This window comes from Pseudophryne corroboree (genome assembly GCF_028390025.1).
Source record: "Pseudophryne corroboree isolate aPseCor3 chromosome 3 unlocalized genomic scaffold, aPseCor3.hap2 SUPER_3_unloc_28, whole genome shotgun sequence".
NCBI classification, from domain to species: domain Eukaryota; kingdom Metazoa; phylum Chordata; class Amphibia; order Anura; family Myobatrachidae; genus Pseudophryne; species Pseudophryne corroboree.
In genome coordinates, this window is record NW_026967517.1 from 1,533,813 (window position 1) to 1,558,445 (window position 24,633).

Consider the following 24,633-nt stretch of genomic DNA (forward strand, 5'->3'; position numbering starts at 1 on the left):
TAAGATTCTGTAATAGGGAACTACAGTAAGTCAGTAAGGAGGCAGAAGCTGCTTCTGGTACATGGACCCTGGTCATGTAGGGCTGGGAGAGTCAGTAAGATTATGTAATAGGGGCCTACAGTAAGTCAGTAAGGAGGCAGAAGCTGCTTCTGGTACATGGACCCTGGTCATGTAGGGCTGGGAGAGTCAGTAAGATTATGTAAAAGGTGCCTACAGTAAGTCAGTAAGGAGGCAGAAGCTGCTTCTGGTACATGGACCCTGGTCATGTAGGGCTGGGAGAGTCAGTAAGATTATGTAATAGGTGCCTACAGTAAGTCAGTAAGGAGGCAGAAGCTGCTTCTGGTACATGGATCCTGGTCATGTAGGGCTGGGAGAGTCAGTAAGATTGTGTAATAGGGGCCTACAGTAAGTCAGTAAGGAGGCAGAAGCTGCTTCTGGTACATGGACCCTGGTCATGTAGGGCTGGGAGAGTCAGTAAGATTGTGTAATAGGGGCCTACAGTAAGTCAGTAAGGAGGCAGAAGCTGCTTCTGGTACATGGACCCTGGTCATGTAGGGCTGAGAGAGTCAGTAAGATTGTGTAATAGGGGCCTACAGTAAGTCAGTAAGGAGGCAGATGCTGCTTCTGGTACATGGACCCTGGTCATGTAGGGCTGGGAGAGTCAGTAAGATTATGTAATAGGTGCCTACAGTAAGTCAGTAAGGAGGCAGAAGCTGCTTCTGGTACATGGACCCTGGTCATGTAGGGCTGGGAGAGTCAGTAAGATTATGTAATAGGGCCTACAGTAAGTCAGTAAGGAGGCAGAAGCTGCTTCTGGTACATGGACCCTGGTCATGTAGGGATGGGAGAGTCAGTAAGATTCTGTAATAGGGAACTACAGTAAGTCAGTAAGGAGGCAGAAGCTGCTTCTGGTACATGGACCCTGGTCATGTAGGGCTGGGAGAGTCAGTAAGATTATGTAATAGGTGCCTACAGTAAGTCAGTAAGGAGGCAGAAGCTGCTTCTGGTACATGGACCCTGGTCATGTAGGGCTGGGAGAGTCAGTAACATTATGTAATAGGGGCCTACAGTAAGTCAGTAAGGAGGCAGAAGCTGCTTCTGGTACATGGACCCTGGTCATGTAGGGCTGGGAGAGTCAGTAAGATGATGTAATAGGGGACTACAGTAAGTCAGTAAGGAGGCAGAAACTGCTTCTGGTACATGGACCCTGGTCATGTAGGGCTGGGAGTCAGTAAGATTCTGTAATAGGGGACTACAGTAAGTCAGTAAGGAGGCAGAAGCTGCTTCTGGTACATGGACCCTGGTCATGTAGGGCTGGGAGAGTCAGTAAGATTATGTAATAGGGGCCTACAGTAAGTCAGTAAGGAGGCAGAAGATGCTTCTGGTACATGGACCCTGGTCATGTAGGGCTGGGAGAGTCAGTAAGATTATGCAATAGGGGCCTACAGTAAGTCAGTAAGGAGGCAGAAGCTGCTTCTGGTACATGGACCCTGGTCATGTAGGGCTGGGAGAGTCAGTAAGATTATGTAATAGGGCCTACAGTAAGTCAGTAAGGAGGCAGAAGCTGCTTCTGGTACATGGACCCTGGTCATGTAGGGATGGGAGAGTCAGTAAGATTCTGTAATAGGGAACTACAGTAAGTCAGTAAGGAGGCAGAAGCTGCTTCTGGTACATGGACCCTGGTCATGTAGGGCTGGGAGAGTCAGTAAGATATGTAATAGGTGCCTACAGTAAGTCAGTAAGGAGGCAGAAGCTGCTTCTGGTACATGGACCCTGGTCATGTAGGGCTGAGAGAGTCAGTAACATTATGTAATAGGGGCCTACAGTAAGTCAGTAAGGAGGCAGAAGCTGCTTCTGGTACATGGACCCTGGTCATGTAGGGCTGGGAGAGTCAGTAAGATTATGTAATAGGGGACTACAGTAAGTCAGTAAGGAGGCAGAAACTGCTTCTGGTACATGGACCCTGGTCATGTAGGGCTGGGAGAGTCAGTAAGATTCTGTAATAGGGGACTACAGTAAGTCAGTATGGAGGCAGAAGCTGCTTCTGGTACATGGACCCTGGTCATGTAGGGCTGGGAGAGTCAGTAAGATTATGTAATAGGGGCCTACAGTAAGTCAGTAAGGAGGCAGAAGCTGCTTCTGGTACATGGACCCTGGTCATGTAGGGCTGGGAGAGTCAGTAAGATTCTGTAATAGGGGCCTACAGTAAGTCAGTAAGGAGGCAGAAGCTGCTTCTGGTACATGGACCCTGGTCATGTAGGGCTGGGAGAGTCAGTAAGATTATGTAATAGGGGCCTACAGTAAGTCAGTAAGGAGGCAGAAGCTGCTTCTGGTACATGGACCCTGGTCATGTAGGGCTGGGAGAGTCAGTAAGATTCTGTAATAGGGAACTACAGTAAGTCAGTAAGGAGGCAGAAGCTGCTTCTGTTACATGGACCCTGGTCATGTAGGGCTGGGAGAGTCAGTAAGATTCTGTAATAGGGGCCTACAGTAAGTCAGTAAGGAGGCAGAAGCTGCTTCTGGTACATGGACCCTGGTCATGTAGGGCTGGGAGAGTCAGTAAGATTATGTAATAGGTGCCTACAGTAAGTCAGTAAGGAGGCAGAAGCTGCTTCTGGTACATGGACCCTGGCCATGTAGGGCTGGGAGAGTCAGTAAGATTATGTAATAGGGCCTACAGTAAGTCAGTAAGGAGGCAGAAGCTGCTTCTGGTACATGGACCCTGGTCATGTAGGGCTGGGAGAGTCAGTAAGATTCTGTAATAGGGAACTACAGTAAGTCAGTAAGGAGGCAGAAGCTGCTTCTGGTACATGGACCCTGGTCATGTAGGGCTGGGAGAGTCAGTAAGATTATGTAATAGGGGCCTACAGTAAGTCAGTAAGGAGGCAGAAGCTGCTTCTGGTACATGGACCCTGGTCATGTAGGGCTGGGAGAGTCAGTAAGATTATGAAATAGGTGCCTACAGTAAGTCAGTAAGGAGGCAGAAGCTGCTTCTGGTACATGGACCCTGGTCATGTAGGGCTGGGAGAGTCAGTAAGATTGTGTAATAGGGGCCTACAGTAAGTCAGTAAGGAGGCAGAAGCTGCTTCTGGTACATGGACCCTGGTCATGTAGGGCTGGGAGAGTCAGTAAGATTGTGTAATAGGGGCCTACAGTAAGTCAGTAAGGAGGCAGATGCTGCTTCTGGTACATGGACCCTGGTCATGTAGGGCTGGGAGAGTCAGTAAGATTATGTAATAGGTGCCTACAGTAAGTCAGTAAGGAGGCAGAAGCTGCTTCTGGTACATGGACCCTGGTCATGTAGGGCTGGGAGAGTCAGTAAGATTATGTAATAGGGCCTACAGTAAGTCAGTAAGGAGGCAGAAGCTGCTTCTGGTACATGGACCCTGGTCATGTAGGGATGGGAGAGTCAGTAAGATTCTGTAATAGGGAACTACAGTAAGTCAGTAAGGAGGCAGAAGCTGCTTCTGGTACATGGACCCTGGTCATGTAGGGCTGGGAGAGTCAGTAAGATTATGTAATAGGTGCCTACAGTAAGTCAGTAAGGAGGCAGAAGCTGCTTCTGGTACATGGACCCTGGTCATGTAGGGCTGGGAGAGTCAGTAACATTATGTAATAGGGGCCTACAGTAAGTCAGTAAGGAGGCAGAAGCTGCTTCTGGTACATGGACCCTGGTCATGTAGGGCTGGGAGAGTCAGTAAGATGATGTAATAGGGGACTACAGTAAGTCAGTAAGGAGGCAGAAACTGCTTCTGGTACATGGACCATGGTCATGTAGGGCTGGGAGTCAGTAAGATTCTGTAATAGGGGACTACAGTAAGTCAGTAAGGAGGCAGAAGCTGCTTCTGGTACATGAACCCTGGTCATGTAGGGCTGGGAGAGTCAGTAAGATTATGTAATAGGGGCCTACAGTAAGTCAGTAAGGAGGCAGAAGCTGCTTCTGGTACATGGACCCTGGTCATGTAGGGCTGGGAGAGTCAGTAAGATTATGTAATAGGGGCCTACAGTAAGTCAGTAAGGAGGCAGAAGCTGCTTCTGGTACATGGACCCTGGTCATGTAGGGCTGGGAGAGTCAGTAAGATTATGTAATAGGGCCTACAGTAAGTCAGTAAGGAGGCAGAAGCTGCTTCTGGTACATGGACCCTGGTCATGTAGGGATGGGAGAGTCAGTAAGATTCTGTAATAGGGAACTACAGTAAGTCAGTAAGGAGGCAGAAGCTGCTTCTGGTACATGGACCCTGGTCATGTAGGGCTGGGAGAGTCAGTAAGATATGTAATAGGTGCCTACAGTAAGTCAGTAAGGAGGCAGAAGCTGCTTCTGGTACATGGACCCTGGTCATGTAGGGCTGAGAGAGTCAGTAACATTATGTAATAGGGGCCTACAGTAAGTCAGTAAGGAGGCAGAAGCTGCTTCTGGTACATGGACCCTGGTCATGTAGGGCTGGGAGAGTCAGTAAGATTATGTAATAGGGGACTACAGTAAGTCAGTAAGGAGGCAGAAACTGCTTCTGGTACATGGACCCTGGTCATGTAGGGCTGGGAGAGTCAGTAAGATTCTGTAATAGGGGACTACAGTAAGTCAGTATGGAGGCAGAAGCTGCTTCTGGTACATGGACCCTGGTCATGTAGGGCTGGGAGAGTCAGTAAGATTATGTAATAGGGGCCTACAGTAAGTCAGTAAGGAGGCAGAAGCTGCTTCTGGTACATGGACCCTGGTCATGTAGGGCTGGGAGAGTCAGTAAGATTCTGTAATAGGGGCCTACAGTAAGTCAGTAAGGAGGCAGAAGCTGCTTCTGGTACATGGACCCTGGTCATGTAGGGCTGGGAGAGTCAGTAAGATTATGTAATAGGGGCCTACAGTAAGTCAGTAAGGAGGCAGAAGCTGCTTCTGGTACATGGACCCTGGTCATGTAGGGCTGGGAGAGTCAGTAAGATTATGTAATAGGGGCCTACAGTAAGTCAGTAAGGAGGCAGAAGCTGCTTCTGGTACATGGACCCTGGTCATGTAGGGCTGGGAGAGTCAGTAAGATTCTGTAATAGGGGCCTACAGTAAGTCAGTAAGGAGGCAGAAGCTGCTTCTGGTACATGGACCCTGGTCATGTAGGGCTGGGAGAGTCAGTAAGATTCTGTAATAGGGGCCTACAGTAAGTCAGTAAGGAGGCAGATGCTGCTTCTGGTACATGGACCCTGGTCATGTAGGGCTGGGAGAGTCAGTAAGATTCTGTAATAGGGAACTACAGTAAGTCAGTAAGGAGGCAGAAGCTGCTTCTGGTACATGGACCCTGGTCATGTAGGGCTGGGAGAGTCAGTAAGATTATGTAATAGGGGCCTACAGTAAGTCAGTAAGGAGGCAGAAGCTGCTTCTGGTACATGGACCCTGGTCATGTAGGGCTGGGAGAGTCAGTAAGATTGTGTAATAGGGGCCTACAGTAAGTCAGTAAGGAGGCAGATGCTGCTTCTGGTACATGGACCCTGGTCATGTAAGGCTGGGAGAGTCAGTAAGATTCTGTAATAGGGAACTACAGTAAGTCAGTAAGGAGGCAGAAGCTGCTTCTGGTACATGGACCCTGGTCATGTAGGGCTGGGAGAGTCAGTAAGATTATGTAATAGGGGCCTACAGTAAGTCAGTAAGGAGGCAGAAGCTGCTTCTGGTACATGGACCCTGGTCATGTAGGGCTGGGAGAGTCAGTAAGATTCTGTAATAGGGGCCTACAGTAAGTCAGTAAGGAGGCAGAAGCTGCTTCTGGTACATGGACCCTGGTCATGTAGGGCTGGGAGAGTCAGTAAGATTATGTAATAGGGGCCTACAGTAAGTCAGTAAGGAGGCAGAAGCTGCTTCTGGTACATGGACCCTGGTCACGTAGGGCTGGGAGAGTCAGTAAGATTATGTAATAGGGGCCTACAGTAAGTCAGTAAGGAGGCAGAAGCTGCTTCTGGTACATGGACCCTGGTCATGTAGGGCTGGGAGACTCAGTAAGATTATGTAATAGGGGCCTACAGTAAGTCAGTAAGGAGGCAGAAGCTGCTTCTGGTACATGGACCCTGGTCATGTAGGGCTGGGAGAGTCAGTAAGATTCTGTAATAGGGAACTACAGTAAGTCAGTAAGGAGGCAGAAGCTGCTTCTGGTACATGGACCCTGGTCATGTAGGGCTGGGAGAGTCAGTAAGATTCTGTAATAGGGGCCTACAGTAAGTCAGTAAGGAGGCAGAAGCTGCTTCTGGTACATGGACCCTGGTCATGTAGGGCTGGGAGAGTCAGTAAGATTCTGTAATAGGGGCCTACAGTAAGTCAGTAAGGAGGCAGATGCTGCTTCTGGTACATGGACCCTGGTCATGTAGGGCTGGGAGAGTCAGTAAGATTCTGTAATAGGGAACTACAGTAAGTCAGTAAGGAGGCAGAAGCTGCTTCTGGTACATGGACCCTGGTCATGTAGGGCTGGGAGAGTCAGTAAGATTATGTAATAGGGGCCTACAGTAAGTCAGTAAGGAGGCAGAAGCTGCTTCTGGTACATGGACCCTGGTCATGTAGGGCTGGGAGAGTCAGTAAGATTGTGTAATAGGGGCCTACAGTAAGTCAGTAAGGAGGCAGATGCTGCTTCTGGTACATGGACCCTGGTCATGTAGGGCTGGGAGAGTCAGTAAGATTGTGTAATAGGGGCCTACAGTAAGTCAGTAAGGAGGCAGAAGCTGCTTCTGGTACATGGACCCTGGTCATGTAGGGCTGGGAGAGTCAGTAAGATTCTGTAATAGGGGCCTACAGTAAGTCAGTAAGGAGGCAGATGCTGCTTCTGGTACATGGACCCTGGTCATGTAGGGCTGGGAGAGTCAGTAAGATTCTGTAATAGGGAACTACAGTAAGTCAGTAAGGAGGCAGAAGCTGCTTCTGGTACATGGACCCTGGTCATGTAGGGCTGGGAGAGTCAGTAAGATTATGTAATAGGGGCCTACAGTAAGTCAGTAAGGAGGCAGAAGCTGCTTCTGGTACATGGACCCTGGTCATGTAGGGCTGGGAGAGTCAGTAAGATTGTGTAATAGGGGCCTACAGTAAGTCAGTAAGGAGGCAGATGCTGCTTCTGGTACATGGACCCTGGTCATGTAGGGCTGGGAGAGTCAGTAAGATTGTGTAATAGGGGCCTACAGTAAGTCAGTAAGGAGGCAGAAGCTGCTTCTGGTACATGGACCCTGGTCATGTAGGGCTGGGAGAGTCAGTAAGATTATGTAATAGGGGCCTACAGTAAGTCAGTAAGGAGGCAGAAGCTGCTTCTGGTACATGGACCCTGGTCATGTAGGGCTGGGAGAGTCAGTAAGATTGTGTAATAGGGGCCTACAGTAAGTCAGTAAGGAGGCAGATGCTGCTTCTGGTACATGGACCCTGGTCATGTAAGGCTGGGAGAGTCAGTAAGATTCTGTAATAGGGAACTACAGTAAGTCAGTAAGGAGGCAGAAGCTGCTTCTGGTACATGGACCCTGGTCATGTAGGGCTGGGAGAGTCAGTAAGATTATGTAATAGGGGCCTACAGTAAGTCAGTAAGGAGGCAGAAGCTGCTTCTGGTACATGGACCCTGGTCATGTAGGGCTGGGAGAGTCAGTAAGATTCTGTAATAGGGGCCTACAGTAAGTCAGTAAGGAGGCAGAAGCTGCTTCTGGTACATGGACCCTGGTCATGTAGGGCTGGGAGAGTCAGTAAGATTCTGTAATAGGGGCCTACAGTAAGTCAGTAAGGAGGCAGATGCTGCTTCTGGTACATGGACCCTGGTCATGTAAGTCTGGAAGAGTCAGTAAGATTATGTAATAGGGCCCTACAGTAAGTCAGTAAGGAGGCAGAAGCTGCTTCTGGTACATGGACCCTGGTCATGTAGGGATGGGAGAGTCAGTAAGATTCTGTAATAGGGAACTACAGTAAGTCAGTAAGGAGGCAGAAGCTGCTTCTGGTACATGGACCCTGGTCATGTAGGGCTGGGAGAGTCAGTAAGATTCTGTAATAGGGGCCTACAGTAAGTCAGTAAGGAGGCAGAAGCTGCTTCTGGTACATGGACCCTGGTCATGTAGGGCTGGGAGAGTCAGTAAGATTATGTAATAGGGGCCTACAGTAAGTCAGTAAGGAGGCAGAAGCTGCTTCTGGTACATGGACCCTGGTCACGTAGGGCTGGGAGAGTCAGTAAGATTATGTAATAGGGGCCTACAGTAAGTCAGTAAGGAGGCAGAAGCTGCTTCTGGTACATGGACCCTGGTCATGTAGGGCTGGGAGACTCAGTAAGATTATGTAATAGGGGCCTACAGTAAGTCAGTAAGGAGGCAGAAGCTGCTTCTGGTACATGGACCCTGGTCATGTAGGGCTGGGAGAGTCAGTAAGATTCTGTAATAGGGAACTACAGTAAGTCAGTAAGGAGGCAGAAGCTGCTTCTGGTACATGGACCCTGGTCATGTAGGGCTGGGAGAGTCAGTAAGATTCTGTAATAGGGGCCTACAGTAAGTCAGTAAGGAGGCAGAAGCTGCTTCTGGTACATGGACCCTGGTCATGTAGGGCTGGGAGAGTCAGTAAGATTCTGTAATAGGGGCCTACAGTAAGTCAGTAAGGAGGCAGATGCTGCTTCTGGTACATGGACCCTGGTCATGTAGGGCTGGGAGAGTCAGTAAGATTCTGTAATAGGGAACTACAGTAAGTCAGTAAGGAGGCAGAAGCTGCTTCTGGTACATGGACCCTGGTCATGTAGGGCTGGGAGAGTCAGTAAGATTATGTAATAGGGGCCTACAGTAAGTCAGTAAGGAGGCAGAAGCTGCTTCTGGTACATGGACCCTGGTCATGTAGGGCTGGGAGAGTCAGTAAGATTGTGTAATAGGGGCCTACAGTAAGTCAGTAAGGAGGCAGATGCTGCTTCTGGTACATGGACCCTGGTCATGTAGGGCTGGGAGAGTCAGTAAGATTGTGTAATAGGGGCCTACAGTAAGTCAGTAAGGAGGCAGAAGCTGCTTCTGGTACATGGACCCTGGTCATGTAGGGCTGGGAGAGTCAGTAAGATTGTGTAATAGGGGCCTACATTAAGTCAGTAAGGAGGCAGAAGCTGCTTCTGGTACCATGGACCCTGGTCATGTAGGGCTGGGAGAGTCAGTAAGATTATGTAATAGGGGCCTACAGTAAGTCAGTAAGGAGGCAGAAGCTGCTTCTGGTACATGGACCCTGGTCATGTAGGGCTGGGAGAGTCAGTAAGATTCTGTAATAGGGGCCTACAGTAAGTCAGTAAGGAGGCAGAAGCTGCTTCTGGTACATGGACCCTGGTCATGTAGGGCTGGGAGAGTCAGTAAGATTCTGTAATAGGGGCCTACAGTAAGTCAGTAAGGAGGCAGATGCTGCTTCTGGTACATGGACCCTGGTCATGTAAGGCTGGAAGAGTCAGTAAGATTATGTAATAGGGCCCTACAGTAAGTCAGTAAGGAGGCAGAAGCTGCTTCTGGTACATGGACCCTGGTCATGTAGGGCTGGGAGAGTCAGTAAGATTCTGTAATAGGGAACTACAGTAAGTCAGTAAGGAGGCAGAAGCTGCTTCTGGTACATGGACCCTGGTCATGTAGGGCTGGGAGAGTCAGTAAGATTCTGTAATAGGGGCCTACAGTAAGTCAGTAAGGAGGCAGAAGCTGCTTCTGGTACATGGACCCTGGTCATGTAGGGCTGGGAGAGTCAGTAAGATTATGTAATAGGGGCCTACAGTAAGTCAGTAAGGAGGCAGAAGCTGCTTCTGGTACATGGACCCTGGTCATGTAGGGCTGGGAGAGTCAGTAAGATTGTGTAATAGGGGATTACAGTAAGTCAGTAAGGAGGCAGATGCTGCTAATTAGCAATCCTTTTTCTAGCGTGCTGGGGGCTGCCCATCGCAGGGCGAGGCAGCCCAGTATGCTGACCGGCGCCTCCCCCCTTGATGAAGCAGAAATTGCGATCGCTCCACAATTTCTGCTTCATCTTAGAAACTAGTGAAGCATCCTGCCAGCTTAGCTGCACCCGCAGGATCCCCACCGCGTTCTTCTAGATTGCGATGGCTGCGTGTCATGCCATGCAGCCACAGTGAACATGACCGTTTGTCCGCCTCCCTTTCTCGCAACACAGCACTTGTAACGCTCCATCTTCTCACTGGAAACGGAGCTTTACCCCCCACCCCGTGACCGCCTCTGCCTGATTAACAAGAAGCAATCACATTTCCTACAGCCCCCTGTAGAGAATGCAGGTGCATACGCAGGACGGGCGCTGCGCATGCGTCCGCAAGTTTTTCTCAATAATTCCGTTTGGATCACACACTGTAGTCTAACCTGAATTAGGCCCAGAGTCACCATCTTACAGGCAGCCGGTGGCGGGAGTAGAGAATGGGTGTTATGTGGCAGGAACGGGCTGGTTAGGTAACAGCCAGGCTGCTGTATTCTGTACAAGCTACAAGCGGTGCAATTCTTTTGCTGGGAGACCCAGGTAGAGGACATTGCAGTAGTATAAATGGTCAGAAGTGTGATCACAACAGGGTGCGCTTAAAACACAGTGTGCAGCCAGACTATACTATCCTAATTGAAGGATTCCCCAAAGCCTTCCCCAAACATCAGAACACAAATACAAAATAGGATAAACTTATCTGGCGCTACTGGGAGATTACAGATCCATGCGAATGTTCTTCAGTGTATATAAACCATGAGGATTTGTATCCACCCAAAAGGAAAGCAAAATTGCATATAGTGAAGTACAATTTTTAATATTTTAGGTTAATAACAATTAAAACAGATGACGTATCAAAACTCCACACACAACTACACAAATTAAATGAAAGCCTCAATGACTGTGATTGAATGAATTACCAGAAGCCAAGAACTGACAAATCAGTTTAGTATCAGCATGTGTGTGGTGGGTCCCGGGTTCCCACGGATGTTGTATCACCGCTGAATCAGCTGACCTGGACTTCACCTCGTCACGGTCACGTCGGCTGCCAGATATCGATGTCCCCGCTCCAACGCGTTTCCACCTCTCAAGCTGAGGTCTTTTTCAGGAGAATCCGGGCTGTGTGTGTGGAGAAGGGCCCCTAGATATTTAAACACAGTTCTGTCCAATCCCCGTCCTATAACTCCAGCTGATAATCATATGGTAATCTACTACAAATCCCATAGTGCATTGCTCTGAGTTAATGCATATTCCCATAGAGACGTAACGTCACTTCCGGTCCGTTAAAAAAATGCGTGTGTCTACTAAGTATGTTTCTTATAATCAGTTGTCACATCTAGCAGACAATATTGTATGATCGGCATTTCAAAAATACATAATTCTATCAAAATATATACATTTGTCCCCTCAAGTTGATTAAAGATATGTGTCCATAGTAACGATCGAGGAGGCGTTGCGTCACTTCCGGCAGTGTCTGTCTCCATAGAAACCTGAAATGCGTGTCCGTTCATTGTTCTGTGTATTCAACAATGTGCAGCACTCAAGTCCTTATTTCATGTACCCGGAATATGTAACTATGGTCCAGAGGACCAGTCGCCCAGCATCCCGCTCTGTTATGGTTTTTACATTTATGTACTCATAATGACAGGGAGCGTCAAACCGCTTCTAGTGGTGTATTTTCATTCTCAGCCATTCTAATATCCATAGCCAACCAGAGGGCATGTATTATCTGCATTGACATATGACTATTACATTCCATCACTACAACCCCCTAAACCTAATTGTACCCCGGACCCTCCCATGATCTCTATACATGAAGTCACTAAAAGTCCTTTGATCATTATGGGATGGTCTCGGGGACAATGCTGATCAGTTTAAAATAGATAGTCCAGAAGTGTTAAGACGATATCCTGCAGTTAATAAATAAAAAAATAAAAGATCAATATAAATGCCAATAAAAACACGTATAGGTGACGAATGCAATCCCCATGAATAAAACAGCCGCACACCCCCCAATCAAAGTGCAGTGATCTTCCTGCATGCAAATATCGGAAAACATGGAGTGATTACAGGTGGCATATAAGACTCAATGTGATCATAAAAACCATTTAATCTCAAAATCATTATTGAGTCCCCCAGGTTTAAGAGTCCCTAACTCAAAAATGGTACGCATTTCGGATTTCGCTAACTGACTGGCCAGATCTCTTTGTCTCCAGTGTCCCGATATCTGTTTGAGACCAAAAAATCTTTTGATATCCAATATATTACTTCCATGTTTTTGTCTGAAATGTTCCGACAATGCATGTGTCTGTAACCCGTTCTTTATGTTACGAATATGTTCCCCTATACGGATTTTCAGGGCTCTAGATGTCCGGCCTATATACACCAATCCACAGGAGCATTCAATACCGTAAACAACGTTTTTTACGTTACACGTGATGAATTCATTGATCTTGATGATCTTCCCGTTAATCTCTACCTCTGTAAGTTTTTTACTATCACCCTTTATTCCTCTGCAACCTATGCAAGTTCCGCACCTAAAGAAACCTTTTGTTTTTACTCTGGCATTTGCTGTTATAGGGGGGCACATACTTCTTACAATTTTTGAACCTATGTTTGGTGCCCTTCTGTAGATGCATTTGGGTTTTTGGGTAGTGATTTTCCAATAATTGGATAATTTCTTAAGATATTCCAATGTTTATTGAGAATCCTCTCAAGAGACTTATACTGGCTGTTAAACGTTGTTATAAATGCCAAATCATAACTGTTATCCTTAACGGAATTGATATTCTTATTGATTAATAGTTCCTCCCTCTTTACTGTGTCGATTGTATTCAAAGTTTTGTCCAATGAAGTTTTGCAGTACCCTGAGGCTAGGAACTTGTCTTTCATCAGTGATGCTTGTTCCTTGTAGTGATCATTCATGGAACAGTTTCGTTTGATCCTTCGTAGTTGTCCCCCAGGGATTGCTCCAAGCCAGTTGGGGTGGTGGCAACTCTCGGCTCTCAAGAAAGTGCCAGAATCAGTTGGTTTCGTATAACATTTTGTGTGGAGACTGTTATTCTCTATGAATATGGTCACATCTAGAAAATTTATAGAGGAGGTACTATCTTCAAAAGAAAATTCAATATTCAGCTCATTGTGATTCAGATAAGAATAAAAATCACCCAGGGTATCACGGCCCCCTTTCCAAATAAAAAAGACATCATCAATGTATCTTCGCCAGGACACCAGGTTCGCTCCAAAAGGGTTATGGCTCCAAATTACCTCATTCTCCCAATGGCCCATGAAGATGTTTGCGTAACTTGGAGCGAACCTGGTGCCCATGGCAGTCCCCACTTTTTGAAGATAAAAGGTGTCATTAAACAGAAAAAAGTTATTGGACAATATGAAATGAACTCCTTCCAAAATAAAATCCTGAAGTTTACTATCCAGTGAGCTATTTTCCAGAAACATTTTTACCGCTGTCTCTCCTTTATGATGGTCAATTATTGTGTACAAGGATCGAACGTCAGCGGTAACTAAAATCCAACCTTCTTCCCATATGAGAGTGTTAATAAAGTTGAGAACATCTCTTGTGTCTTTTAAATGGGAGGGGTTTGTTAGAACCAAAGGCTGTAAATAATAATCAAGAAATTCGGATAAATTAGCCGTCACAGACCCAATACCTGACACAATGGGTCTGCCCGTGGGATGGGTGGGGTTCTTGTGGATCTTTGGAAGAATATATAACACAGGAGTTGTGGGTTCATTATTGAAAAGGAATTTGTATTCCTTTTCATTTAGGACTTCCAAGTCCCTATATTTGTCCAACAAAACCTTCAAATTGGAAAGGACGCCATTTGTGGGGTCTGTACGTAGTTTTTGGTATGTTGTTCTCACGTCCACCTGTCTAAGAACCTCCTGTTCGTACCACAATTTAGACATGATAACTATGCTGCCCCCCTTATCGGCTGGTTTGATAACTAGCTCGGTGTTTTCCTTCAAATTTTTAAGGGCCTCTCTCTCTTTTCTGGTCAAATTTTGTTTGATGTCCTTATGACTCAAATTTTGTACATCATTGATGCAGAGATTGAGGAAAGTGTCCAAAAAGCTTCCCCTCATGTGGGTGGGGTTAAATATGGATTTAGGTCTAAAATGAGTCCCCTCATCCGATGCCTCTTCCACTTCTCCATTATGTTCTTTATTCAAAAAGAATTTCTTGATGGATAATTTCCTGATGTACTTATTTAAATCCACAAATGTCAGTAGTCTATGTGTGATGATACAAGTGCATGTATGACTGTAGGTAGATCTTCTGAGGGAATAAAGTGCTGGAGTCTGGCTATGTTCCTCAGATGAGGATCTGATTGTGGCTGATACCTCCACCATCCAGGACACTAAGATTCTGCACATGACCAGCATTTTGTAAACCTGAACCCCCAAGTGTAAGTCTGGTTGGTAACAAAGCAGAGCTGTAGCCCTGTCCTTTGTTGGCGAACTAGCATAAGGACCTGTTTCACCAGGATTGAGTCACAGCCAACTGGCATCACCCACACCTGGAGCTCAGCGAGACATTTAGGATTGGTACTGGGTTCTCAGTACCCAGAGCAGAAGACAGATCATCTGCATAGCAGTGGTAGATGAGGGCATGACATCTGATTATTTCACCCAGTGGTAGCATGTATATTGCAAAAAGCACAGGACATAAGATAAGAATAAGAACCTTGAAGAACAACGCATGGCAATGATAAGTATACTCCAGAAGATTAAAATGGCTTCTCACCTGTGTGACTTCTCTGGTGTGTAACAAGATATGATTTCTGTGTAAAACATTTCCCACACTCAGAACATGGAAATGGCTTCTCACCTGTGTGACTTCTGTGATGTATAACAAGACATGATTTCTGTGTAAAACATTTCCCACACTCAGAGCAAGAAAATGGCTTCTCACCTGTGTGACTTCTCTGATGTTTAACAAGATCTGATATCTGTGTAAAACATTTCCCACACTCAGAACAGGAATATGGCTTCTCACCTGTGTGACTTCTCTGATGTTTAACAAGATCTGATTTCCGGGCAAAACATTTCCCACACTCAGAACATGGAAATGGCTTCTCACCTGTGTGACTTAGCTGATGTCTAACAAGTTGTGATTTCCGTGAAAAACATTTCTCACACTCAGAGCAAGAAAATGGCTTCTCATCTGTGTGACTTCTCTGATGTCTAACAAGCTCTATTTTGTCTGCAAAACATTTCCCACACTCAGAACATGGAAATGGCTTTTCACCTGTGTGACTTAGCTGATGTCTAACAAGTTGTGATTTCCGGGCAAAACATTTCCCACACTCAGAACATGGAAATGGCTTCTCACCTGTGTGACTTCTCTGATGTCTAACAAGATCTGGTTTGTCTGCAAAACATTTCCCACACTCCGAACATGGAAATGGCTTCTCACCTGTGTGACTTCTGTGATGTATAACAAGATATGATTTCTGTGTAAAACATTTCCCACACTCAGAGCAAGAAAATGGCTTCTCACCTGTGTGACGTCTCTGATGTTTAACAAGATCTGATTTCCGGGCAAAACATTTCCCACACTCAGAACATGGAAATGGCCTCTCACCTGTGTGACTTAGCTGATGTCTAACAAGTTGTGATTTCCGTGAAAAACATTTCTCACACTCAGAGCAAGAAAATGGCTTCTCACCTGTGTGACTTCTCTGATGTCTAACAAGCTCTATTTTGTCTGCAAAACATTTCCCACACTCAGAACATGGAAATGGCTTCTCACCTGTGTGACTTAGCTGATGTCTAACAAGTTGTGATTTCCGGGCAAAACATTTCCCACACTCAGAACATGGAAATGGCTTCTCACCTGTGTGACTTAGCTGATGTGTAACAAGTTGTGATTTCCAGATAAAACATTTCCCACACTCAGAACATGGAAATGGCCTCTCACCTGTGTGACTTCTCTGATGTCTAGCAAGTTGTGATTTATGTGCAAAATGTTTCCCACACTCAGAACATGGAAATGGTGATGTACCTGTGTGACTACTCTTATGTGCATCCAGACTTGATTTGTATGTAAAACATTTCCCACACTCAGAACAGGAATATGGTTTCTCACTTGTATGCAATCTCTTATGTATTAGAAGTGATTTGTATGTAAAACAGTTCCCGCACTCAGAACATGGAAATGGATTCTCACCTGTGTGACTTCGCTGATGTGTAACAAGTTGTGAGTTCCGGGTAAAACATTTCCCGCACGCAGAGCATGAAAATGGCCTCTCACCTGTGTGTCTTCCCTGATGTGTAACAAGAGCTGACTTGTATGTAAAACATTTTCCACACTCAGAACATGGAAATGGCCTCTCACCTGCCTTAGCTGCCTGATGGGTGATAAGCTTTGTGTTCTGTGTAATACATTTGGCATCTATAGAACATGGAAACACTGTATCTACTGTCAGAGCTGTAACAGATGCACCAATATCAGAGTGATCAGGAGAACATTTCCCAGGATCAGAGGGATCAGCTGATAGAGCTGGATGTATAATTGGGGTAATGGGGTTATCTCCTGGGGAATCCTGTCTACTGTCATTATCTTTTATGTCACAATCCGGGGATAACATTAGATGTCCTTCTGAGATATTCCTGCTTGTGTGTCCACCTGCTGGAAATAAAATACATTATAGAAATACAAAAATGAGAACACACAATAACAAATGTAATATTATAATAAGACTTAGATATATCTTTCTCTTGTACTGGTAACTAACCATGAAGTATAAATGGAGATGTAGTCACTCGCTAAGTCCTATGTCAGCACCAATGTAAAACAATGGATGGGGAACATATCGTATGAATTGGAGATTCTAGATGAACAATAACATCAGTCATATGAGCTGATGGATCAGAGAAATGTCTCCTAACGTTACTCCTGGAAGCATTGGTAAGGTAGCATTCCTTTATGTGTGTGCTCATACGCTGGTAAGCCTGTACATGTGTTACTCACCCTTATATAAGATATATTGCTACAGCAGAGTAGGTGTGGAACAAGGTACTTTACATGCAATACACCATATGATATCCTGTAATCATCATCATCTGCTAGGTTATAATCCACTGTTACACCCCCATCATCAGTGTCTTACCTCTATATTCTCAATAGTAATAAGGATGATGTGTGTACGGTAAGTATGATATAGAGAATTACATATCAGGATCTATACAGCTGCCGCCATACTTCTGCTTCTCATACGTGTGCTACTGGCAGCAGTGAACATCTGAGTGAGAGTGCAGGGAAGACAGCAGAGTCTGATGAGAAAGAGATTGGATCTGCCTTTGCAGGGATGTACCACACCTGTCACCCCTGCTAGCATATAAAATAATAAATAAGAGGGGCCTGAGTCCATCCAGAGGTGCTTTCTGGAGCTCTCCTCACTAAGTGGCTTCTTATCTACCCTACCTGATAGCTCTCAGCTGCCGCTGGGACTAAGACCCAATCTATTATCACTCCAGCAGATAAATAACACCTAACTGGGCCATTTGCAAACCGCACTTTTTTTTACCTCACTTCCGGGGGGGGGGGGGGGGGGGGGGGGGGATTCCCCCGTTTTTTAACAATTGTTCAATAAAGTTTTTTTTTATAAATAACAAGATAGGCTAAACCAGTGATATCCTCGATAAAGGGCGTGCAGCCCGAAACGTGTTGGAAGCATTCACACGGTCCGTGCACTCTCAGCCACACAGAGCGCACATAAGAAGATATCCTCCGTCCGTCCCTACAAGCCGGGATCCCGAGCGTCTGCAGCCGCACAGCTCGGCACACAGGAGACGCGGCTAAAACAAACAGCTGTTTGCGGAGAAATAACAGCCAGGAGTGAAGATCCCGTTCCACCTCCGCCAAGTACAAGGTGGGTAGTATAGGGACAGATAGGTTTTTCTTGCCATCCTGCACAGAGACATTAACGGAGCTACGAGCCGGTAATACAGATATCCGGCAGGACCAATAAAAAATACAAAAGGGGCTGTAAACATTTACTAATCCTTTTTATTATTACAGGTATTGCACTGCAGTATTGCAACAATTATTTGTTGCAATACACTTTATACACTGTTACAAGCGCCTTGTTCTTAAACACATTGTCAGTATCCTTTTTTTTGCTCAGGGCTGCTCAGACACAAAAAATCCCAGTAACAGCGCGGTTTCTCTTATTTTTAAGAGTGAAAATGGTATAATACCTCTGGAGGCTCACAGCCCTCCTCTTTTTATCTTACGCCAATACACATACCACAGGGGGTAAGTCCACCGTGCTGTTCTCAACCAATCAATGTTTATCCATGTGATGTGCATGCCTTGGCGACATGCACAGCTAACATTGTTCTCTATGGACGGTGGGGAGTAGTCGCTCTCCTTTGACCGTCCCATCCTGGAGGATTGGTATCCGCCCTGGTGACGCTCAGTCTAGGCTGGGGGAAGTTTTCCCATCTAAACTACTTCCAGGAATCTGCCCGGGTACCCAGCTAACCATCTCCAGCCTAAAATTGGGCTCCAGAAATGGTCAGCCTAAATCCCCGGTCATGCTTTCCTGCCCACCAAAGGTGATCCCTAAGGAGCTCCAGAAAACCACTCGGCTTGTTTTAAAGCTGAGCTGCTCCTCTCTCTCCCTATGATACCTCCATGTGGGAGGCTAGAGAGGAAGGCATTCCATTTTGGGGGGAAAGTACTGGGGGAATCCACCAGCCTACACCAGGCATGTCCAAATTGCGGCCCTCCAGCTGTTGTGAAACTACATATCCCAGCAAGCCCTGACAGTTTTGCTGTCAGAGAATGCTAAAGCTGTGTCAGGGCATGCTGGGATGTATAGTTTCTCAACAGCTGGAGGGCAGCAGTTTGGACATGCCTGGCCTACACAGTAATGGATTCCCCCCTCCTGGGACACACAACCAAGTGCATTCCACCTTAAATACAATTCAAATACACTATACACATTGGCCCTCATTCCGAGTTGTTCATTCGCTAGCTGTTTTTAGCAGCCGTGCAAACGCTAAGCCGCCACTCTCTGGGAGTTTATGTTAGCTTAGCAGAAGTGCGATCGAAAGGATCGCAGCGCGGCTACAATATTTTTTTGTGCAGCTTCAGGGTAGCTTCAGACACTACTCCTAGCTTGCGATCACTTCAGACTGTTCAGTTTTTGTTTTGATGTCACAAACACGCCCTGCGTTCGGCCAGCTACACCTGCATTTTTCCTGGCACGCCTGCGTTTTTTTGAACACTCCCTGAAAATGGTCAGTTGACACCCAGTAATGCCCTCTTTCTGTCAATCACTCTGCGGCCAGCAGTGCGACTGAAAAGTGTCGCTATACCTTGTGTGAAACTACATCAATCGTTGTAAAAGAACGCCGTGCGCATTGCACCGCATGCGCAGAAGTGCCGATTTTTTGCCTGATCCATGCGCAATGAACGAACGACAGCTGCTTGCGAACAACTCGGAATGACCCACATTGTTGCTTAATATATATATATATATATATATATACACACACACATACACACACACACATATACATACACACACAGTGTACGCAAATACGCGCTATAGCGTGTATTTTACACAGATCAGAGGACGGGGACTCACTTTTCAAAAACGTGTGGGTCCCCGAGGACGCGCTCCGCTGCAGCCAATTCCTGGCTCTCAATTGACTGCGCTTCCTGCCTGTAAAAGAGGAGGTGGAGCCTTACCACTACCAGTCCTCTGGCGGTGCCTCCCCCTCCTAGTCACATGCAGCCGCGGATTCACACAGGGGCCGGGCAGAAAGTGAAGACGGCTCCACGGCTGCTCTACGCTGTGCTGAAGGTGTGAGGTGAACGCCGGAGACAGCGTAAGTGCTGTGGTGTAGGGTAAGTAGCCTAGGAGCGGGTGGCTGAATTTGGGTGGTGGCTTTCCTTGCATGCCTTGTGTGTCTTCTGGGAGTGTCATGGGCTTGTAGCCCGACCTCAGTGGTTGTTTCAGGCATCCACTACAGTAAGTTTCCCTGATATTCCCAGCGCCATTCACAAATAGACCAAGCTAAGGATCTATGAGAATATAACATGAATCAATTGTGCAGGCACTGCTGCTACCTGTGGTGCACCCGTTACTTCTGGGATCATCCTGTCAAGCTGCCTAAAACGTCTGCTTCCGTCAAAAGTATTTATACAAGTGATCTGAGCCCGGGCTACATCATATAAGGCTAGAAATGAGAAACCACACCGGCATCCTAAATCGCAGCACTGCCTACGTCTAACCCTCCCACACACAGCCTAACCCTAACCTCCCCCCAGCAGTTCCTAAACCTAACCCCCTTACCCACAGCCTAACCCTAACCTCCCCCCAGCAGTGCCTAAACCTAACCCCCTTACCCACAGCCTAACCCTAACCTCCCCCCAGCAGTGCCTAAACCTAACCCCCCTTACCCACAGCCTAACCCTAACCTCCCCCCAGCAGTGCCTAAACCTAACCCCCCTTACCCACAGTCTAACCCTAACCTCCCCCCAGCAGTGCCTAAACCTAACCCCCTTACCCACAGCCTAACCCTAACCTTCCCCCAGCAGTGCCTAAACCTAACCCCCCTTACCCACAGCCTAAACCTAACCTCCCCCCAGCAGTGCCTAAACCTAACCCCCCTTACCCACAGCCTAACCCTAACCTCCCCCCAGCAGTGCCTAAACCTAACCCCCTTACCCACAGCCACCCTAACCTCCCCCCAGCAGTGCCTAAACCTAACCCCCCTTACCCACAGCCTAACCCTAACCTCCCCCCAGCAGTGCCTAAACCTAACCCCCTTACCCACAGCCTAACCCTAACCTCCCCCCAGCAGTGCCTAAACCTAACCCCCCTTACCCACAGCCTAAACCTAACCTTCCCCCAGCAGTGCCTAAACCTAACCCCCCTTACCCACAGCCACCCTAACCTCCCCCCAGCAGTGCCTAAACCTAACCCCCCTTACCCACAGCCTAACCCTAACCTCCCCCCAGCAGTGCCTAAACCTAACCCCCTTACCCACAGCCTAACCCTAACCTCCCCCCAGCAGTGCCTAAACCTAACCCCCCTTACCCACAGCCTAAACCTAACCTCCCCCCAGCAGTGCCTAAACCTACCCCCTTACCCACAGCCTAAACCTAACCTCCCCCCAGCAGTGCATAAACATAACCCTCCTTACCCACAGCCTAAACCTAACCTACCCCAGCAGTGCCTAAACCTAACCCTCCTTATCCACAGCCTAAACCTAACCTCCCCCCAGCAGTGACTAAACCTACCCCCCCTTACTCACAGCCTAAACATATCCTCCCCCAGCATTGCCTAAACCTAACCCCCCCTTACCCACAGCCTAACCCTAACCCCCCTTACTCACAGCCTAAACCTAACCTCCCCCCAGCAGTGCCTAAACCTAACCTTCCTTATCCACAGCCTAAACCTAACCTCCCCCCAGCAGTGACTAAACCTACCCCCCCTTACCCACAGCCTAAACCTAACCCCCCTTACTCACAGCCTAAACCTAACCTCCCCCCAGCAGTGCCTAAACCTAACCCTCCTTATCCACAGCCTAAACCTAACCTCCCCCCAGCAGTGACTAAACCTACCCCCCCTTACTCACAGCCTAAACATATCCTCCCCCAGCATTGCCTAAACCTAACCCCCCCTTACCCACAGCCTAACCCTAACTTCCCCCCAGCAATGCTTAAACCTAGCCCCCCCTTACCCACAGACTAACCCTAACCTCCCCCCAGCAGTGCCTAAACCTAACCCCCCTTACCCACAGACTAAACCTAACCTCCCCCCAGCAGTGCCTAAACCTAAGCCCCCCTTACCCACAGCCTAACCCTAACCTCCACCCAACAGTGCCTAAACCTAACCACCCTTACCCACAGCCTAACCCTAACCTCCACCCAACAGTGCCTAAACCTAACCACCCTTACCCACAGCCTAACCGAACCTCTCCCCAGCAGTGCCTAAACCTAACCCCCCTTACCCACAGCCTAACCCTAACCTCCCCCCAGCAGTGCCTAAACTTAACCCCCCTTACCCACAACCTAACCCTAACCTCCATTAGAACACTGGAGTGATGGTTGCTGGAAATGGGCCTCTATACAACTCTGTAGATATTCCATTAAAAACCATACGTTTGCAGCTAGTACAGTGATTTACCACATCAACAATGTATAGAGTATATTTCTGATTAATTTAATGTTATCTTCATTGAAAAAAACAGTGCTTTTCCTTAAAAAAAAAAAAAAAAAAAAGGACATTTCTAAGTGACCCCAAACTTTTGAACGGTAATGTATGATCCGGGGTATCTGAAGATGTGAACCGGACCATTAGCTCAGGAGATCCAATTAAAATGTTCTGGCATGGAACCTTCCATACTGGATCGCCTCGTATGAGGCTTAGATCTTTACCAACAATCTTATGCAAAGATGGATGGAGATCCGATTCAGTCGTAGAACCGCTCGGACCACATCCTGGAGCGTCCTTGCCTTGTCCTCTAGGAGGAATACTTTCTGAGCCACTGCATTGAGAAACATTCCCAGTAATAGGAGCTGCTGAGTAGGCTCCAGGTGGGATCCACCTATGATGTGACAGAAGCTGAATAGTGCGGCCTATATTGAGCAACAGAAGCTCCCTGGATCTAGCCTTTATCAAGAGCTCGTCTAGGTAAGGGACAATACTGATCCCCTAGACTCAGAGCTGGAACATTATCTCTGCCATCACCTTTGTGAAGACCCTCAGAGCTGTGGACAGGCCGAAGGGTAGCGCCTGGAACTGGTAGTGATCGTTCAGCAGGGCAAACCGTAGGTAAGCCTGGTGAGGCGGCCAAATCGGGATATGGAGATAAGCGTCCTCTATATCCATGAACTCCTGTTCTTCCAGATCCGCAATCACTGCTCACAAGGATTCCATCTTGAACTTGAAAACCTTTAGATAAGGGTTCAAGGATTTTAGATTCAAAATGGGCTTTACTGAACCATCCGGTTTTGGTACCACAAACAGGTTGGAGTAGTAACCCTTTCCCTGTTGTAGTGGCACTGGAACAATGACTTGGGACTGGGCCTACTTTAGAATGGCCTGTTGCAGCGTAACTCCTGTATCTTCCTAAACTGGTAAGCTTGACTTGAAAAATCGTTGGGGAGGAGCACTGCTGAACTCCAGCTTGTAGCCCTGAGAAATGAGATCCTTTACCCAGGCATCCTGGCAGGAGCTTTCCCAGATGCGGCTGAAGTAATGCAATCGCGCTCCCACCTCGAGATCCCATCAGGATGGGGGGGTCACCATCATGCTGAGGCCCTCGTGGAAACTGAACTGGTGCTTTGTTCCCAAGAACCTGCGGCGGCTGTTTTTTTTGTCTTGCCTCTAGTGCCTCTCGCCGCGTTTCAGGTGTATCTGGCTCTTGATCTGAACCTGGCAGTCCGAAAGTACTGGGTAGACAGCCCTGGGTAGGAACGCTTAGCCGGCAGGGCCCCGGAGGGGAGAAACGTGGATTTCCCCGCAGTAACCTTTGAAATTCACGTATCCAACTCAACCCCGAATGGCCACTCCCCTGAAAAAGGAAGAGACTCCACACTGCGCTTGGAATCTGCGTCCGCTATCCACTGACGCAGCCACAAAGTTCTGCGCGTCGACACTGCCATGGCAGTAGTCCTAGCGTTAATAGCACCTATCTCCTTGAGAGAGTCACACAAGATGCGTGCACTGTCCTGATTGTGTTTTATGAGAGTCACTGTAGTTACCAGGGAAATTTCTCCTGCAAGGACCTCTTGAATTTGACCCGCCCATGTGTGAATGGCATGTGTCATCCAGCAACCCGCTATCACAGGTCTTTGTGATACACCAGCTATAGGATTTTAATTACCTACCAATAAATCCTTTTCTCGTAGTCCGTAGAGGATGCTGGGGTCCATTTCATTCCATGGGGTAAACACGTGTCCACTAGGAGCCAAAGGCACTTTAAGAATTTAATAGTGTGGGCTGGCTCCTCCTTCTATGCCCCTCCTACCAGACTCAGTCTAGAAACTGTGCCGGGGGAGACAGACATACTTCGAGAGAAGGATATACAAGGACAGTGGTGAGATTCGAACCAGCACACACATAACAAGAGGAAAGCCATGCTAAGCAAACTTGAACAGGAACAGCAACAGCTGAACCAACAATACTTAACCTAGTAAATATGCAGTAAAACACAAAGCACTGGGCGGGCGCCCAGCATCCTCTACGGACTACGAGAAAAGAATTTACCGGTAGGTAATTAAAATCCTATTTTCTCTTACATCCTAGAGGATACTGGGGTTCCATTTAGTACCATGGGGATGTACCAAAGCTCCCAAACCGGGTGAGAGAGTGCTGAGGTTCCTGTAGAACAAGAACACACTGACCAAACTGAAGGTCCTCAGAGGCCAAAGTATCGAACTTGGCAAACGTGTTCGAACCTGACCAGGTAGCCGCTCTGCAAAGTTGTAAAGTCAAGACACCCCAGGCAGCTGCCCAGGAAGAACCCACTGAACGAGTAGAGTGGGCCTGTACAGATCTTAAAACCGGCAATCCTGCCATGGAATAAGCATGCTGGATAGTAAGCCTGATCCAGCGAGCAATTGTCTGCTTAGACACCCAATCTTATTGGGATCATAAAGCACAAATAGCGCATCCGATTTCCTTTGATGAGCTGTCCGCTTTACATACACCTTCAAGGCCCTCACAACATCCAAG

The 24,633-nt window shown here is 47.3% G+C and overlaps 2 protein-coding genes across 5 annotated transcripts in view; one reads left to right on the forward strand and one right to left on the reverse strand.

Moving 5' to 3' along the window:
• LOC134983889 (zinc finger protein 260-like) overlaps positions 1–24,633 on the forward strand; it is a 185,480-nt gene that overhangs the window by 107,038 nt on the left and 53,809 nt on the right. The gene's annotated exons all lie outside the window — the stretch shown is intronic.
• LOC134983887 (zinc finger protein 260-like) overlaps positions 10,707–24,633 on the reverse strand; it is a 37,295-nt gene continuing 23,368 nt past the window's right edge. For all 4 annotated transcript variants that reach the window (XM_063949495.1, XM_063949497.1, XM_063949496.1 and 1 more), the window contains one exon: positions 10,707–16,562. In XM_063949495.1, coding sequence (XP_063805565.1) covers positions 14,659–16,562 — 1,904 coding nt within the window. In that variant the 3' untranslated portion in view covers positions 10,707–14,658. The remainder of the gene's footprint in view (positions 16,563–24,633) is intronic.